An 18,872-nucleotide genomic window follows, 5' to 3' on the forward strand; every position below is an offset into this window, starting at 1 on the left:
TATTCAGCCCCCTTTACTCCAGTATCCCTAAATAAATTCAAGGAAAACAGCCAGTCAATGGTAGCCCTGGCAGAGCTGCATATATCTATCTACCACTCAGGTGGGAGAATATGTTGACAGGAAGACTGTTTGTGAACTTCACAAATCTTCCATTTTTGTAAATGTGTCAGGGAGCAAAGCAATGTCGAAAGGAAGCCGTAGCAGGTCCTATTTAAAGTTTACCACAAGCAAATGGCTAACGTTTGAGCACAGGCTGTTTGGTCAAATCAGGTGAAAAATCATGTTGTGTGGATGTTTTGATGAGTCTGCAAAAAAAATTTTAAATAGCGTACAAGTTCAGCTTTCAGAAACTCTTAACCTGCAACCAAGGTTTTAATAGAGAAAAATCATGTTCGTGACAGAAGGGCCCAGTCAAATCCCAGAACTAAATCAATAGAAAACTTGTGGAAGGATTTAAAAAATGACAATCACATATATTTTCTATCCAATCTGAACAAGATTGCGCTATTTTGCAAATTATTGATATTACAAAAAATGTATCTAAGCTAGCAGACCTCAAATGAAATGCAGCTGCAGCAAAGTGTGGTTCAGCAAACACATTGACTTCTATGAGCTGAATATAAATGCACGCCACAGCTTTGTGTCTTTTTATTTGTAAAGCATTTTTTGTTTCAAAAGTATGTTCTAATATGACAAAGTTCAAGGTGTAAATATTCTTTTGCAAGGCACTACGTATGCATTCATTTCTGTGGAAAACAAAATTAAATTTTTATGGCTGAAGTGTGATTACTCATTCGGAAAATCTCAGAGAAGATTAATACAAATAAATCATACAGCCGTGCTGATGCTCTATTCAGACCCAAGACCTAAACAGATGGTACTTTGACTCGGGGGAGGTTGGATATTGATGGCTGAAACACTTTACAGTATGCAGCTATTTAGTGTGTCAAGAACACATTCGCCTTTAAAACATTATGTTCTCTGCTTTCATTTATAAACGTTCCATAGAAGTATTTAAAAAAAATTATTTAACTGTCCACGATGCATTTCAAAAATGTCCTTATTACTACTGTGATCAAAATTAACACATGAGAAGACGGACATGAGTCTTTTGTTGCCCTCATATGTCCAGTGTTTTCAATAAGGCACCAGTGAAATATCCCCCAGGATGAACAGTTCATGGAGAAAGCAAACATGTCAACATTCGTCTCTTTAGTAAAGGGTTGATTAAGTGGCAAATGCAAGGCAGATAAAGTAAACAGAAGAGGAGCGATGAGAAAAGGAACATTCCTTCCAGGATTTCTGCCCGTAAAGAACCACAGGATAGAACCATGGCCGATCATTTGGTGTTTTTAAACTATTGGGGATCATTGATCCGATCACCGTTTTAGGGTGGCAGTCACCAGGTGAATGCAAATCCCTCTATTGCTTCTTACGTTTTGTGTTTCCCAGGGAATACTGTGAAAAAGAAGACTAGTGTGCTGCCTGCAGCCTCAGGGTGGACTTTTATCTCCTTCCAGCTTCAGCAGTGTTTGAACTTGCTCTTTAAATTCAATCTCGTTCCATTTGGCTCAGGTACAAACACGTCTTCGGTAAAGTCTGACTTCTTCTACAGATTCAATGCAATCTGTTTTTCTTTTTTTTTCTGTGCAAGAGATAAACATGGATAAGAGCGAACAGCTTGATGATTTATCTGTGCTTGGGTGTTTAAATCACGGGAAAACAATCCGCTTCATTCAGGTACCTCATCAATGTCTGGCGTCAGTCAATGATCACCGAAGCCTTGGGTTTGTTTTCAGTCTCACAGCTGCGATGCTCGATGCAATGAATCCTCCTTCATTGCACTGACACTCATTTGAGGTTTTCGATTATGGCGATTTCCTGTCTATCAGCGTAATCTGGACTGAGGCCGTTCAGATACAAGCTGCCGTTCCTGGTGAGAGCCCCCGGGACGGGACTTAGAGAAAGCGTCAAGGAGGGGTACGTCTCTTTGTCCTCGCCCAGGTTGGCTGACAGCGTCCTCTTCCCAGGGGTCATCTCCTGGTTCATGGTGGCATTAATTCCCAGCTCGGACGACAGCTTGCGCTTGATGGACGCGGCCCGCTGGAACCTGTCGTAGATGTCGACGCTGAGCCGCCTGCGGGTCTCTTTGAACTCTGCTGATACATTTGCCGTCCACTCAGCAGCATGGGCACGAAACTCCCCGACCTGCAGAGACAAAATGAAGATTTATGTCCAAATGACTCTTTCTCTGAGGCTCACATTAAAAACAGATTTAACCCTAAGGACAGATCCATTGCTGCCCATTGAGTCAAACATCTAGTTCAGCCAAAACACACTCACAGGCCACAATTTTAGCCATAGCCAACTTAATGCATTTATACATCTAAATGTTCAAACTGGGTATCAAAATTAGGCAGACTTTGGATCTTAGTGACTTTGAACATGGTGTGGGTGTTTGTGCCACAAGGGCTTCTTTCAGCAAAGGCAACAGCTCATTATCTCTTTCACCATGTTGTTTTTACCAGTACTGTCTGTGCATTTTACTTTATCTAAAATCAAGGCATAAAACAATGTCTGTCGTCATGTTGCACCAAAACAAATGAGGATTTTGTAAGCCAGGAGTGCCCTGTGTCAAGCAAAAGTACAGCTTGATGCAAAGAAATAGACTGCTTTTGAAGAGAGAGGGATCACTCACAACTCACAAGCAAAGGCTGGCAGCAAAACGTCCTCCATGAGCAACTTCATCAAGCAATCTGGGCACAATTTATTGATTATGTGTGCATTTTCCATCATGATGGATGGAGCACCGTATGAAAGAACAAAGATCATCAAAAATGACATTTTGTCAGCATGTCAGAGTTCACAGTACAAAGCAATTTAAAATGATCCATCTTTGTAAACCATATGCAGTATGTAATTTTTCACATCTGCAATCAAAAATCCAAGTTTACTTAAAACGTCTTGTTTTAATACAAAATACAAGTAGGAAGTAAAGAAAATGTAATAGATTTTCAAAAGGAACTTTTAATTTGACAAAACAGCCTCATCATATTGAATGCGACTGTCTATAAGAGAACGCGATGTAACTAGTTCAATGTGCCCAGTAAACTGAGCTAGTTAAGGCTGTGACTAAACCCCAGATGGTTTTGAGTGAACTATTAACATTCAAGACTCACTGAGTTTTGCTTGGTGATCTAAGCCTCGACTCAGTTGGCAAACTTGGACTATCTGCTAATGAATGAAATCATGTCGGAGCATTTAAAACCCTGAAGCATTTAAACCCAGAAATGTATTAAGAGAACAAAAGTCGTGCACCGATTGTCAGGCTGACCACGTCTAATATCTTCAGCCTCTTTAATGAGCGCATCTGACGAAAAAGTTCACTCTGAGATCATAAATGGCACGTCCATTAATCTCCTCAGACAGCTGTTGAAAAGCTCTACCCTCCAGCGCTCTCCCACATGCCTCGCCCGTGCTCCAATTAGCAAACCACATGGAGGAACTTTATAACCTTACGCGTCGTTGTTCTCCGTTATTGTTCGTTCATCACAGTGGCCGACTGCAGATGTGAGGATTTACGAAAAACGGGAAGGAAGAAATCAATATCCAAGGATGATGTTTTTGAGACTGGTGCAATAAACAGGTTCTTCTTAGAATTGCAGCTCCTCGCTATCCGACTCAATTCATGCACGGATCTATAAGGGATGTTGTGCAATATTCATAATGATACAATATTTATATTGGGATTAGTGCCCACTGGGTTTGTCTCCAAGGCCTAGAATGCCTTGATTGTAAAGTTTTATGCAGTCACTATCACCCAGTCGTCACGTCTAATTTTATTATTCTATATCTCTTACTGACCAGGGCATCACTGAATAACACAAGCCAGTTTTCTGGTACAGATTTGTAAAAGTATAAGGTGCACACAGTCTTTATTGTAGACACAGACAGCGGGTGCATCCATGGTTATTGAAAGGTTTCACCTTAATATTGCATCAGCCTTCTTTCTCTGGGGTCCGTATTTATTTAGCAGCCTTTGAGGTGAAGAGTGGGGTGAAGAGGCACTTGAATTGAAATTTATGGCACATGTGTGTGCACATTAGGGGTGGGGGTGAAAAAAAAAGAGAAAACATCTTCTGTCTACTCGTTTTCTCTGCCTGCTCATCATCGACGCTCGTTCCTTCCAGCAACCTCCCACTGAAAACCTCCTCTCCCAATGATTTGATTCTCTGCACAGTTCCCAGCCTCCTCAGACGTACACTTAATATGCCAGAGGAAGGACGGAAAAGGCTGCATACTTCCAAATAGCCAGTGCTCTGTCTTATTTATGTCAAAGGAAATAAGATGGGCAGCAGAATTTTGAATTCAGGAGGAGAGCAGATGTGTGTATATGTGAATGTGTGGCTTTTATTTATTGTTTTTTTTGCATGTGAGTTATGAACCTGCCGTAACAGCAAGGTATTCTATTACTCTGCTCCAGCAGACGGCCAGTGTGAGACTGTATTTACTTCACAGAGCGAGGGCAGGATGAATACACATCGCTTTCAGATTCATGGCTTGAGGGGCGTAAACAGTGGGGTCACTGTGGTCTTAGGTCTTACTGTAAATATCTCTACACATAACATATTAGACACACTGCCGATGTGACGGTGAAGAGCTGTTTGGAGGTCGGCACAAAACGGCTGCATAACACTGAATTCTTTGTTTAATTGTCAGATATTATCATATTTTTGATATATTATGTAGATCACTATCTGTCTTTTTATTATAACACATATTAAGGCTGGGCGATAACGGCTTAAAAATAAAATCTCAATTTTTTTTCCTTACCAGACTCAATTTCCAATTTGAATCTTCTTGCTTACTTTTCTAAAAAAAATACAAGTAATAGAAAATATTTTCAAAAAGTGGCTATTATTTCATTCAGTTGTATACAATGGAGTGTTACTAAATCAGTAACTGCTCTCCACCAGATATTTGTCCTCCATATTTTTTTCCCAGTCAAATGAAGCAGAGAGTGTCTTACTGCAGCTCCAGTCTGATTTTATCTTGGTTTAAACTTCCACATGTGCAGCATGAGTCTGAAGTAAGTTTTTAGAGCCAATCAACTTGTTGTTTGAGGGAAACTTGATTCTGATGGATTTATAGAATCTCGGTGATGGGTAATCAGTCAGCTACAAGTCATTAACTTTTATCTTGATTAGCAAAACACAGACTGATTATATGGAGGAAATAGAAAACCAGCAACCACTTCACAGCTTTCTAATGGAAGGTAGGCTAATATTACGACACAGTTGTTGGGATGCTCATGCATACCTGGATGTGTACGTCACTGTAAGGAAAAAAAAAAGACTTTATTTAGCAATTAAATCTTTATCTTTTCACTTATTTGCAGGAAATGGTAAACTGTCTGTACTTCTATAGAGCTTCATCAGGTACAAAGACTCCTGAGCCACCACTGCCATCAGCAAGAAGCAACATTTTGTTCCTCACATATATTTCTTACACTTGAACTTCAATAGCTCATACCTCCTCTTTAGTTTTCTTAGAGATGACTCTGAACCAGTCTCCAATCATGCTGAGCACTGCTGCAAAGTACGCCAAGCCCACCAGGATCCAGAACCACACCACCGGCTTGTAGTAGTCGAGGTACTCGAGATTCTCTGAACCACCTGTAAGACAATCAGCACAACAAGTGGGATATGGTGGAGTACCCTAAATTACTTGAGCTACATAAATTGGGCAATTTAGCTGTATAACTTAAGGAGAGTTGGTTTGTCGGTCTTGTAGAGTAGTCATCTGTCTCGGATATCAGAACTTCATTAGCACTTCATCGGAAGAGAATGGTGCACTGACATGTATAAAATTCTCATATAAAGCAGGATATCATATAACATTACATTTTTAAAAACTGAACATATCTGATATCTCACAGAAAAAAATGATCTCTTGGGGTGTTTTCAGGATCACAATGTGAAATCACTCAAACATCTACAGGAGTTTTTTTTTTTAAACTGCAAAACGATCAGTTCATTCAGTGTAAATCTAATAATGATGACCATCAGCCGGTTTGTTAGAATAAGCTACAAGCAACAAAAGGAGAGGATGTGTATTCTTCAAAAATCTATGAAGAGTGTGAAACTTTCTGAGCTGTACTTGTACACGCATCTGTATTTAAATCCTAACAACACCATATATAAAAGCTACAGAGCAAAAGACGTTTAAAGTGATATGTGGGTGCCCATTACAGGGCATGTTTAACTAAGAGGATCCCAAGTTAATTAGTTTACTGTAACTACTGCAGGCTGATGCAGGTGCTGTAATCTAATCGATAATCACTAGGGCTGCTCAGGGAAGTTTAATCTAGCAGCTAAGTGTTTGTGATTTTTCCCATCTGCCTCTGCCTTGTTATCTGCCAAGCAGGTCAACTTGAACTAACTGCCTGCTGCACACACACACACACACATACACACACACACGCACACGCACGCACGCACGCACGCACGCACGCACGCACGCACGCACAAACTTTAATGGAGACACACCTAGTGTCTCTCTTTTATTCTCTCCAGTTTTGGCTCTCATTCAGTCCTGCCAGGTTCACTTACTGCATTAGCGTGACCATATGTAGTTAAATCTTCATTCTTGTCATGATGTATTTGAATCTTGGATTCAATTTGGGTTGATTTTCTTTGTTGTTTGTATAGACATATCTTTTTTTTGTTGTTGTTGCATTAGTCCCTTTATGCATTTATTATTGTCAGTGCATTTGGACTCATTTCTTTAGACTAGTGTTACTTTCTGTTTATTATTTTTTTTCCACTTAGGTCTCCTTGTCTCCCTTCCATTAGTTCTCCCCACTTTTGTTTCTTTCTTCTCCCCACTTTTGTTTCTTTCACCTCCTTCTGTCACTCTCTGTGATATTCCATGAATCCTCTGTGATCTTTTTTCTGTTTTGTATTTTTCTTGTCAATCTTAAATATTAGTAGATTTTAGTATCAGCTAACAATATTTCTTTAATTGACTAATTCATTTATCAAAGGGAAAAATACATCCCTATCAACTTGGTCCCATGTGGGAACATATTTGCAAATTTTGCTAAATGACAAATTGGTGAACCTTAAGCTTGGATGGAAGCTTACGAGGAGCTTCCATCCAACCATGTCACTCCGCGAGTGCGTGAAAACTCATCAAAGATGTCTCAACACAACTAAGAATAACATCTGCCTGTCAGCAGTCGCAATTTATCATCCAGAAAGAGAATGGGCAACAATGGCACCCAAAAACCGGTCTGACATGTTTTAAGTTTGCAAAATCTCACAAGAAACAAGCAGACCAAAGGAACAAGCTAACCAAACGAGGCAAATTATCTGAATTAGTTCATGAAAAAAAAAAAAAAAGTTTAACTCGGTGCTTATGTGTTGAAGAGCACCCAAAGCTTAAATTTTACTGAAGTAAGAATGAAACAGAACGATTAACAGAAAATAAGTCTGATTATTCCATAGCTGAGTTAATATGCTAAAATCTGAAAGTATGAGGTCATAAGAACATAGGGAATTTGTGAATGATGTATCTTAGCATGTCTTGTTTGAAAGCAAAAGCTCAGTTTAATAGATGTCAACTGCTGCAGACTTTTGATTGCAGGGTTTAATAATATACAGGACAACTTAGACTTTGCAACCCAGAATGAGCTGAATCAGTTCATTTGACAAAATGTTTTTGAGCTTTGATTTCCAAAAACTCATTCAAATATTAAAGTCACCAGCTTCAGGTTTTAATATCAGGAGAAAACGTGTCTGTACTGTACAATTAATCACTGCCTCCAAACCGTTTTTGGTGAGGTTTTTGTACTGACTTTATATGAATAGGATCTTGTAACTAAAAATCAGTATTCAAACAAAATTTTCCAAAATGTCATCAAATCCTCCAACCTGTCTCTTTTTCAGATGTTTCAGATTTACACAGCAAGACTGAATGTTTCAAGTGGAAATGCCATTTAATTAGTCAAAATCCAACTCTTCATCTTTTTAACCTGTTGAACTGTCTTTTAAAAACACTAACAGGATTCAAAACCAATTATTTTTGAAGGACACATTTCTGATGTATTCTAGACTATTAGAACTTTAAAAAATATTTTGTAACTAGTAAATAATCCCCTAAAAAGCATTTATTTTCAAATATTCAACTGTACCTTCATGTTCTTGGCTTTTATTCATTGAAGTAGCACTGATATAGATGCAGTATTTAGGATCGAAATAGTAAAGCAGCTTTAACCTTATAATGACATTAGGAACTTCCTTTTAAGCAGTTTCTATGCTTCCTCTAACTTTGTTTTATAGCAAAAAAGATTGCATGCTGTTAGAACGTAGTACGATGCTTCACTGATTGGAAAATTCTTCTGTTTTTGTAACTTTCCACTAGTCAGGGATTATAAGGTTAAAATTTGGGTGATTGTGATCAGGAAACATTTTCTCAGTGCATCTCTTGCAGAATGACGATACCAGTGTTTCGTAATGTAATCGTTCTTACAACGAGGCTCACATCATTGCTTTTCAGGTAATTTTCAATTAATTTTGGTACGGAAAAGTTTACAGCACATGTGGAATTACTGCAAACGTAGAACACTGTGAGCAGACGGCCAGCGAAGCCGAAGCCTTTCTGAGCCAATATGTGACACAGGACATATGATTTCACGTCGTCCAGCAGCTGTTCCAGCACCTTATCCTTCCTTTCGGTGGTGTAAATTGAGAAAGAAAAACTGTTGGGTCTCAATGTAACTAAACAAAATTTTCCTGTAATCCAAAAGCACAAATTTTAAACTGTACCATATGCGACTTGGAATAACTTAGCTTTGAATTTTGCCTAGGTGCTTGTTTATGTGGTACAGTGAGCTTACCATACCCTGGATGTAGAGTCACGGTTGTAAATAAAAGCTAATTTTACTGGACTTTTATTTTTATTTTTTTTTGTTTGATCTGATGACTCTGCTATCTGAATCCAAACAAGTCCATACTCATCACATTGAAATATGAAGACCCATTTAGGTGATGAGTAGCAAATTCAGAAGGAATCTTGGATTTAACAGATGGTAGAGCTGAACATATAGCCGCCATTTGTAGTCAGTGATGAAGTATAAGGATCGGAAAAAAAAAAAAAAAAACTGTCTGGTGGGAGATTCATTGCTACTTAGCCCATCCACTGAGTCAAGCTGTCCGACTTTGCTATAAATACACTGATTTTAATAGATGTGTCAGTCAGGCAAATGAAAGACATGCTGCGAAACGAAATCACATACCCTCGGTCAGATGACCTTTTTCTCCGGCCACGAAGTCTCCGAAGCCAATGGTGGTGAGGGTGATGACGACAAAGTAGATGGACTCGAGCGTGCTCCAGCCTTCGATATGTTTGAAAATGACAGCTGGCAGGGCCACGAAGATGAGGCACCCGAACAAGATGAAGAGCAGGGTGGAGATGACGCGGATCTTTGTCTGGCTGACTTTCCACTTCTGATAAAAAAAGGATAAGAAAAAGGGAAACCATTGAGAGGTTTCACACCTCAGACAGAGCGACAAGGCGATTGACTGTTTGAACATTTTACCAGAGCAGAAAAGCATTTCCAAAAATGCCACACCCATTGAACTTTTTCGTGTTGTGTCACGTTATTTGAAAATGAATATTTTCTTAATAGGTTGTATTTGCTTCACCGTTATTCATTAGCATAGTTAGCGTCTTTCTAGAAATAAAGTTTTATTTTACTATATCCTAAATCTAACTCTGCACAGTTGTGGTATGCTTTCCCCACTTGATGGAAGAATCCTCCTAATCAGGATGAGAAACAGCACGTGTCCTCATACCTGTAATCTGCTAAAAAAACTATTTGTTATTTATTATTTGCTATTTCAGTTGCCTTCATGGTAGTAGATGTCTGAATAAACTCAGCAGTAAGTCTGATGGGCAAAAACTCAAATTTCATATGAAAGCTGGAGTCTTTCTTTTCTTTCCTTTCACAGCTGCTGCGAGTTGAAACATATTCTGCATGCAACTGATGTCTGGGGTAGCTTTTCCACTTGAGATGACTTCCTTCAGCTGGCTTCACGCTGATAGCATCATGCCCTTTTCCTCCCCCGGTTATGTAAGATCTAAGAACAGTATGTCTACGGGGAGGCGTAAAGAGCATACGGACCTCAGATCAGAGTTTTTGATCCCTTCTTGGTGCCTTGTGCATAAATATGGAATACAGTAAATTTTAAAGATGATGTGCTATGCTAAAATTAGTTGAAAACCAAGCATTACTTTTTTCCCAAGGGAGGCTGATAAAGCTGAGTTGCTGTAAAGCATTTCCCCCCCACAGCAGTGACTGTAGTAATCCATCTGTTTCTATTGTCTGAATGACCCTCCAACCTTCCCTGCTCCAGAGGGAGTGACAGAGCGCGCAATGAATCAGTAACATAATTAACCTGTTGCTGTCAAGTATCTGGGTGTTAATATATATATAATATATATATAGCCACTGCCACTGGTTTTGCTCCAAAACGGAAAGCTTGAATCGTCTTTTTGAATAAGTGCGCATGCAGAAAATGTCTGCAAAATGTTGGGCTTTAATTGGAGAGAGTATAATCTGCCATCAGTCTCCAGTCAAATGACTTTGGAGTAGTGCCTGAGATTAATTGGCTGTGGCCCCAGTTTCTGGTGATAACACCTAATTGAAAGCGTTTATTTTCCCCGCAACAGTAAGCACCGACTCAGGGGTAAAACAGTTGTGACATATCTGCAATCAGAAGGTTGTTCTTATCAGACGTTGCTGCCTTTCACAGCGCCGAGAATAGTGGCATGTCCTGCCCTCCTGCCGTGTTTGTCCACAGGCTTGTAGTAGGGATCCCCCAGCACAGCAAGTCTATCAAAGATCGATTTATCAATCTGTTTGTCTGTCTGTCTGACCGGCTTGTCAGACATCCCATACGCTACCGACCGTCTCGCTCAATCTGGGAAGTTGGCTGCTTCCTGAGATGTGGGTTTGGTTGGGCTTCCTATTTCTTAAATGAAAACACATTTACTGTAAAGCCACTGTAATTTTCGCCGATGAGCTGAGTGGTGAAGTACAAAGCATGGGGAGGGTTATAAAAGAGTCTCACTGGGAAGTGGTTTCCTCTCCACCTGCTGCTCATATGGGTGGTTTAGTTTTCTTGTTGAAGAGTGGGCGAGGACAGCAGGGAATAGCATACACTTGAATAAATCAGGCCTCATCTCGAATACTTTCCCTCTTCTCATCCTCTCAGACAAACTGCATCTAGTTTGGTTTCTACTGCTCTCCTCAATGCTTTGCCTTTGTTATGTTGATTATCCCAAAAGAATAAAATAAAATAAAATCCCCAGCGTTGCTCACCACAATCATCTTCTCGACTTTGGCGATGCCCTTGCCAAAAATAGTTCCCAACTGGTCGCCGACACCGGCCAACAAGAACCCAAACAGGGGAATGCCCAGCAGAGCGTAGAGGATGCAGAAGATCCGTCCTCCTTCTGTGTGGGGAGAGATGTTCCCAAATCCTGGTGAAATGGAGAGACGGGCGGGAAATGAACAAAAGCGATTCCAATTCGAGTCAGAACATGTTATTTTCACAGTTTATTGCCGCCTAATCACTGTGTGCCTCTCACTGCCAGCACTGGCTGCATGAAAGCAAAACAACACAGATCCTCTACTGTGCCATTAATTCATTGGTGCAAGACTTGTTTTCTTGCTGAACAAATTTGATTTGCTCAAATTCAAGACGTTTGCAAATGCATTTGTACATTTTAGAGAACAAAAATACTGCGTAGATTTGAATGTTGTAGCTCCAGAGGCTGGACATGGACAGAAAGAAAGAGCAGTTGATGAACATGCATGTGTTCAATTTGGGTCTTGTATAAGTTGTAAGTCAATTCAGTTGCAAGCTGGGTTACCTAGTGCATGATTTAAACAAAAAAAAATCTAATAATAATAAAAACCTGTATTAGTTACTGTTTTAACTTAATGAAACTTGGCAGACAAGAAAGCTGACCCACAAACTCTGAATGAAGCACGTTAGAAATTCAGACAAATGCCGAAAAATCAGCTTGATGAAATTCCAGTGGTGGAAGATGGAGGTGTGTAAGGGCCTCTGATTCACTCTAATTTATTATTCAGGCCTTCAATTTCAAAGCAAAACGAATGGAATATGAAAAGAGAAAGTGAACCTTCTTGTTAACTTAGCACTTTCATATGAGACAAAAGTACAGATCTGTTCATGGCTTCTCCTCGTCAAACCTGCTTATAAAGTGCAGCTTGACAATAACATGTCCAACAGAAGCTTCAGAGATTTTTATTTTCCTTGTGTAAACTTGACTCCGGGTATCACACAGTGTTAGTTTCATTATTCAACAGCTGCTTAATGAACTAAATTTTACTTTCCTGTATTAATGCGTGTAAGCTACAGGGAGCCTTCTGATGACTCTCTAGTCTGCTGGACCGAAGTGACACCTAATGTGAGAGAAATTGTCAATCATATCATAGTAATTCTATGATTAATTCCAGGGGAGATAAACGGGAGACCAGGCCTGTCGTAATAAGAAATAAATCAAATAATCACATGATAAATTACAGCAAACTCAATTTTCATTTGAATGATTTATCGTTTTTCTCTTTTCTCTCTTTCTTTCTTCCAAAACCTAGATAAAAACAGTCTTGAGTCTGGTGCTTTGGTCTCAACTAGTCCTTTTTCTTTTTAAGGACAATTTTGTTTACAGAGACTTCATAATTTATTTTATTTGTTGTTTCTGTTGTCTTGTTTGTTTATTTTGGATATTTAAAATGTCTTCCAGTTCCGGTGTTAAATGTTCATTAATATTTCAACTTTCTCGATCTTTGAGATTGTGCTCTTGCGTTATTATATCATTACCAATATACCATTTGAAAATGATCTCAAAACAAGACATTATGTTTTATCGCAATAAAGCAAGAACCTGGGATTCACAGACTGGGAAGCAACAGTGAAATTTGGCTTGAGTAGGAGATTCACTATGCAGAGATATTGTAAAGCTCTCCCTGCCAAGTCTAATTTAAAACCAAACAGAATCAAAATACCGTGCAACCCCGGCTCCCATATTCAGTGAACTGAAACCGAGCTGCTAAGAACAAAATGTTTAAACAGAAAAATGACTTCAGAAAAAAAAAAAACCTTAAACTATATAAGTTTATCTCTTTGCATCACAAAAAATTACAGACACAGTCAAATCATCTCCACCTCAATGAATGATAGAATTATAGCCTTTAAAAAAAAAAAAAAAAATCACATTGTTAACCCTTTCTTCTCTTTTTTTTAAAATAAAAAAATGGCAAATTCTGCTCAACAATCAACTTCCTGGTGTTTTTCTAGTTCAGGCACTTGTCTGTCTGAAAAATGTGACATTTTTCCAACACCTTTATCTGCCTTGATCCTTTTCTATGAGAGGAAAACTAGTTCATCTGAGTCCATCAGTGAGTTTCACACCTTACTATAGATGCTCCATTAATAATAAATAAGATTTTCTCAGTAAAAAGGATGAAGTCGACATCCTTCATTCAATCATGTCACCATGTAGTGATTCATATGGAAGAGTTCGACTGTCTGTGGTTAGAGGAAATACTCGTATAATGGGCATGAAAGACCAGCAGCCTTTAGTTTAAAAGTCATAAATTGTCATAAACCCTGATACCCTAATAGCCAAATAAACTATTTTATGAGATTTTTAAAATCATTTAATGAAGGATATGCTGTTTTTGCTTATGGGAACCCCAATAATTTCACACAAAGGGATTCTTAGCTTAATTAGGGCTTATAATGAGAAAACCAAATCATTGCATTACTACAATCCACAAAAGGTTTATTTTGCAATCAAAGGGAGACAAGCATGTAAACCCTGTTCATCCCTGTTGTTACAAACTAGAAATAATAGATTCCTTTTGAGTGTTGGTATTGATCCAGACAGCGTGGAAAGTAAATGGATTGTAAGTCAGATAGATTTAACGACGAGATCCCAGGCGATCAGCTCCAGGAGAAAGGAGGATAATCACAGGAGCAGCAACCAATGCCTCATTCATATTTCATTTTCTAAATTTGCAGTAGGGATGAAAGAGAGAGAGGGGATTTTCATTAGTTCAGGTAATTCACTGGGAATTATCTGCAAAGACAAAAGAGATCCGCAGATTTTAACAGATGTTCAAAAATCTCAAGCTGATCTAAACAAACGAAAACAAAAATTACATCTCCGGGATTTCTCTGACAAAATGACACACTGGCTTCGGAGACAGCCTCTGTGTCTGATTTATTTACATAACAGCACGAAGGCAACGGAACAATCAGGAAAAATTATGGTTGCCCTCAGACAGCGCAGCAATTATGTGCTGTTTACACTAACGGCTGCAAAGACAAAGCACACAAATCGCCACCTGGGAGGGAGGTTTCTGCAGAAAAATCAAAGCTTTTGCCCTCTGCTACCACCCTTACTTCATTTATGCAATTTGGTCTTATGTGGACATTTCTAAAAAACAAAAAACAAAAAAAACAAAACAGAAAGCCAAACAGAACGGAGCTATTTTCTCTGGATCAGTGAGCTAAAAAAAAAAAAAAAAAAATGCAGAAATTACTTTGTCTACAAAGTGATTTGCAAAAATGTTTAACACCGCTTGAAATTTGACACAATTGGTCACATTACAGCCACAGACTTTAATGTATCTTATTGGCAGTTTATGTGAAACACCAGCACTTCTCTAAAGGGCACAGCTAATAGTTGTCCAGCCAACAGATTCTTTCATCTGAGCTTCTCCAGATTTTTGGCTGCTTTTCTGATTACAGCTGACCTTTCCTGGCTTGGCATTTTAGGTGGTGTCCTTGTCTTTGTGGCATTGCAGTTGTACATTACTCTTTTTAATTATACACAAAGTACTGAATAGTTCTTTTTTAATTTTACTATATATTTAAAACTTAGGGTATTGTTTTCTAACTAAGCCTGCACATCTTTATCTATGGCTGTCAGGGCAGAAGGGGGCTGACTATATGCATGCTGCTCTTGTCGGATGTTTTTGAAAGAACGTTTTACTTTCTCTTACACATTATACATTACTTTGTGCTAATGCCATAACATAAAACGCAAAATGTGAAATGGGGATTGCCTATTTATGCTTTTGTGAGGCGCTGTGGCCTTTGCAAAGATCCAAATATTCATTTATAGCGATTCAGTGTTTTTATGTGAAAACGTGCATCTTAGTAATGATCTCTGACAGAGCCTACGTTTAATAACCTGCAGGTGCCCACCAAACAGATGTGGTAGAAGCCTGTGAATATGTGTAATCATGTTGTGACTGGTTGGTTTAAAAAAAAAAAAAAAGAAAGAAAAAGAAGAAACATGACTTCTCCATTGCGCAACACACACTGGGAAACTGAAAATGCTTCTGGTGAGAGTCTGGGCTGCATGTGGGTTGTATAGTTTGATACTACAGCGCTCATCGAGAGCACGCTCTGCCTACACGTTACGGCCATTCATGTGAAAATACAAGCGCACTCTTATTTCCAAGCTGATAGCCAAATCAGTTCATTACACTTTACTGCATTTAATTTCCTCATTAGAGACTGAGCTTTGACAGGGCACTGGAGATGTGAAATGGAGCCCAACAACCCACTGAACAGACACAGCGATCTGTCAAGGTCCAATTGGAAAAGCCAGATGAGCTGTCAGAATGTGTGTGTGTGTGCGTGCGTGTGTATGTATGTGCAAGAGTCTGTAAGGAGGTTGCTTGTGTGAACTGTTACTTTTTTTTTCCTGATTAGTAAGCTCTTACAGCTGCAGATGACACAAAGAGGGGACAAATTGTGTAAAAAAAGATGGGAAGCATGGTGGATTTTCAGCCTGTGGCATTCAGATAAAGGGTAATGTGCTCTAATTATAATTTGAGTCCTGCATTTAACTTCTGTTGCTGTGAATGAACAGGATATTAGCTCTGTTGCAAAGAACTGCGATAACATTTTAAACCTTGCAAGGAGCAAAAATTAGTTAGTGGAAATTCTCCTCAGTTGGACAAATGAATGACCAAACTGAGGCTAGATTGAGAGAGAAGTTTGCTTTTCTTGTGGTTCGGTCATTCATCTGTCAGTTATGTTGAATATATTGTTTTCATTGCCTTACTGATGTTAAATAGGCTCCATTCAGTCTGCGGTGGAAGTGAAAGAGCAAATCAAAGTGCAATCTTGTAGAGGAAATGAGTTTTTTGCAACTGCTGCAGGAGTGCAGTCATTGTGCAATCTTGGACAGGAGCTGATGTGACTCTAATTTGTGTGTGCAGGTGCAATTTCATGCCAAAATGGTCCTTCAAATTACACAGTTATTCTGCCATGCTTCTACTCTCTAAAAGGGGAACATATGTTTTTTTTTTTTTTTTTGTCCTTTTTTAATTTTCAGGACTCAGAAAACAACAGGTGCTATTTTCTCTCTAGTTAGAAACCATTCTTCCTACCGATTGTGGTGATAACAGTCCCGGCAAAGAAGAAGGAGGAACTGAGGTCCCACAGGCTCGTCTGATTGGACAAATTTGACGATGGATTCACTCCAGCACGAACTGCCGAAACCAGTTGCTGCAGACGAAAGGAGAGCAGTTGAAACGTTAAGACGGTGGCTCTCGTTGGGAGTTTAACACAATATAAGTTCAGAAACTCAGAAAATGAATGCAAAATTAGTGGTGCACGAAAACTATCCTGGGGAATAAATGACAGCCGAGGTAAACATCCAACGAAGCCAATTAAGAGTAGAGAAAAGATAAGTAGCATCTGTCACCTTTTGAAGATTTTCTTTTTAAGTTGCAGCCTTATTCACAAAGAACCTGTCAAGGCTGTTGGGAGTAAAGCAATAAAAGTTCTCAGTTTTCATGAATTCTTGTTTACATTTTCGTGTTTTCCAAAGCCAAGTTTCACACCCACTTCACCTTTTAAAAAGCCTTTAATCAACATGTGGTCTCCAACGTGAACACTAACATGCAAAGAGCCTCCTCACTCTAAAGTCCATGCTTTGTCTATTGTGTTTGAGTGAAAGACTGAACATTTTAACTCTGTGTGAATTGGTGACTTTCTGCACCTGGGCTGCTAAATGCACGAATGCTAAACAAGGTAAGACAAACTCAGTTTAGCCGTTTTCATTTCTGCCGACAGTTTTGACCCCTCTTGCTCTCTCGCAGTCTAAATAAACCACAGACAAATCCTTAAAAATACAGTGTCCTTTGTATTTCTCTAATATCTAACTCATCTAACTTAGTTTTAAAGCTCAAATTTTCCACAAAACACTGACATTTGAATTAGAAATATTCACGAGTCATTTCTCCTACATCTAAATCATGACTCAAGTCTTCGAGAGGCAAGTTCAAGTTAAGTTTTCTCAATAAATACATACCAATACATGCTTCTGACCAACAGTGCATTACTTTAAGTTAAGAATTTAAATGTATAATATTTACCGTAGATTCTAATTTAATGCAAACATTCAATAGTACTTTTTGAGTCTAGCACTCATCAACAATCTTTTAATGTTTTCAGATTTGAACTTAATATTACACACATAATGATCTGATTTTATTGTATTTGTCAAGCTCAAATCTTTCAGTTTAAGCAAAAATAACAAGAATATAACACAATTCTGTGCTTCTTATTTTAATCTTTAAAAATATATCTTTAACAGTACTGTATAACATAATGACATGCTTAACTATTAATTATTTTAAAAGCTAGATGGACTTGAGCTCACCTTTTGTTATTTACAATAGACCCTGGGTTTGGGTTGAAACGGTACAATACATCACATTTAAGACAAAAGGTTGACTCAGGTCAACCTGTAAAGATCTTATGATCTTTACAGAATCACTGAGACAGAAAAAAATAAATAAAAAGAAAAGCTTTGAGACATCAGGAGAGCTGCAGGCAAACCTTTGGCTCTATTGCTAATAATTGTGGGAGAAGATTTTAAAACATTTATCTCCTGCTATTAGGGATTTTCTTTTAAAACTCAAAGCCTGTAAAATATCAAGTCTCCTGTGATGCCGTTTAATAATTTTGCAACTTTGATCAGGAGGGAGCAGCAGATGGCATAATCTCCATTAACTGAATTTAATATGAATGGACCTCCTGGAATAGAACAGTAATGTTCCATTAATGATGTTCATGCACAATATTTAGGGTCACTAAAATGTCACAGAGCGTGCAGTGTTTATAATTATTCATCATCATTCGTCACTCTGAGCCTTCTTTAATTCACAACAGGAAGCTGCCTCTGCATAAGAAAGTGAAGACGAGAGTATTAAAGTGGAATTAAAAGGACAGCGAATGAAAAACAAACAAACTGCTTTACAGTTCAGACAGTAATAAGTCAGAGGGAAGATAGACAACTAGACCAAAATTACACTGGCAGTGTAAAGTTGCACTTACCAGCCACTTCAAAAGATACGCCTTGCTACTAAAAAGGTCGGACTTCCTTTTGGCTTCAGAAACATCTTGATTTTTTTTTTTTTTTTTGTGGCACAGAGGAAAATGTCTGAAAGATTTCTCTGAGATTTTGTTCCATGTTCACATGATAGCATCTCAAACTTGCAGCAGATTTGTCAGCTTCACATCCTTGATGGAAATCTCTGACACAACTCAAAGGTGCCGTGTTGGACTGGGATCTGCTGAATGAACTCATTGTCAATTGCATTTCAGATGTTTTATGATTTATGTCATTGTGCGTTTTTTTTTTTTTTTTTTTTTTCTGGAAGTGTCCCTTAGAAGACATGCACATAAAAGGATTGACACAGTCAGCAACAGCTCTCCGTACTTTAGGGAAGCATCTCACCTTCCCATCTG

The 18,872-nt window shown here is 38.6% G+C and overlaps 1 protein-coding gene across 2 annotated transcripts; it reads right to left on the minus strand.

Annotated features, from left to right (window-relative positions):
* Positions 1-632: 632 nt before the first annotated feature.
* kcnk2b (potassium channel, subfamily K, member 2b) lies at positions 633-16,841 on the minus strand. 2 transcript variants are annotated; one of them, XM_017302347.1, is made up of 5 exons: positions 16,505-16,841; positions 11,387-11,547; positions 9,314-9,509; positions 5,533-5,675; positions 633-2,208 (listed from the first exon to the last, which is right to left on the minus strand). In XM_017302347.1, exons 1-5 carry the CDS (start codon positions 16,812-16,814, stop codon positions 1,852-1,854), a joined length of 1,167 nt encoding a protein of 388 aa, XP_017157836.1. In that variant the 5' UTR covers positions 16,815-16,841; the 3' UTR covers positions 633-1,851. The 2 variants fall into 2 exon arrangements, with proteins under 2 accessions (XP_017157836.1, XP_017157835.1); XM_017302346.1 differs by having other exon boundaries at positions 9,299-9,509; positions 16,505-16,840.
* Positions 16,842-18,872: the final 2,031 nt, after the last annotated feature.

This window comes from Poecilia reticulata, linkage group LG21 (genome assembly GCF_000633615.1).
Source record: "Poecilia reticulata strain Guanapo linkage group LG21, Guppy_female_1.0+MT, whole genome shotgun sequence".
In the NCBI taxonomy this organism is placed as follows: Eukaryota; Metazoa; Chordata; class Actinopteri; order Cyprinodontiformes; family Poeciliidae; genus Poecilia; species Poecilia reticulata.

Excerpts from the sequence above, each read along its gene's own strand:
- kcnk2b (XM_017302346.1), bottom strand. The coding sequence starts at position 16,814 with ATGCTACTTATCTTTTCTCTACTCTTAATTGGCTTCGTTGGATGTTTA. Across the intron at positions 11,548-16,504 it reads GACTGTTATCACCACAATCG|GATTTGGGAACATCTCTCCC; the intron begins GTAGGAAGAATG and ends CCATTTCACCAG. Across the intron at positions 9,510-11,386 it reads AAGTCGAGAAGATGATTGTG|AAGTGGAAAGTCAGCCAGAC; the intron begins GTGAGCAACGCT and ends TTTTTTTATCAG.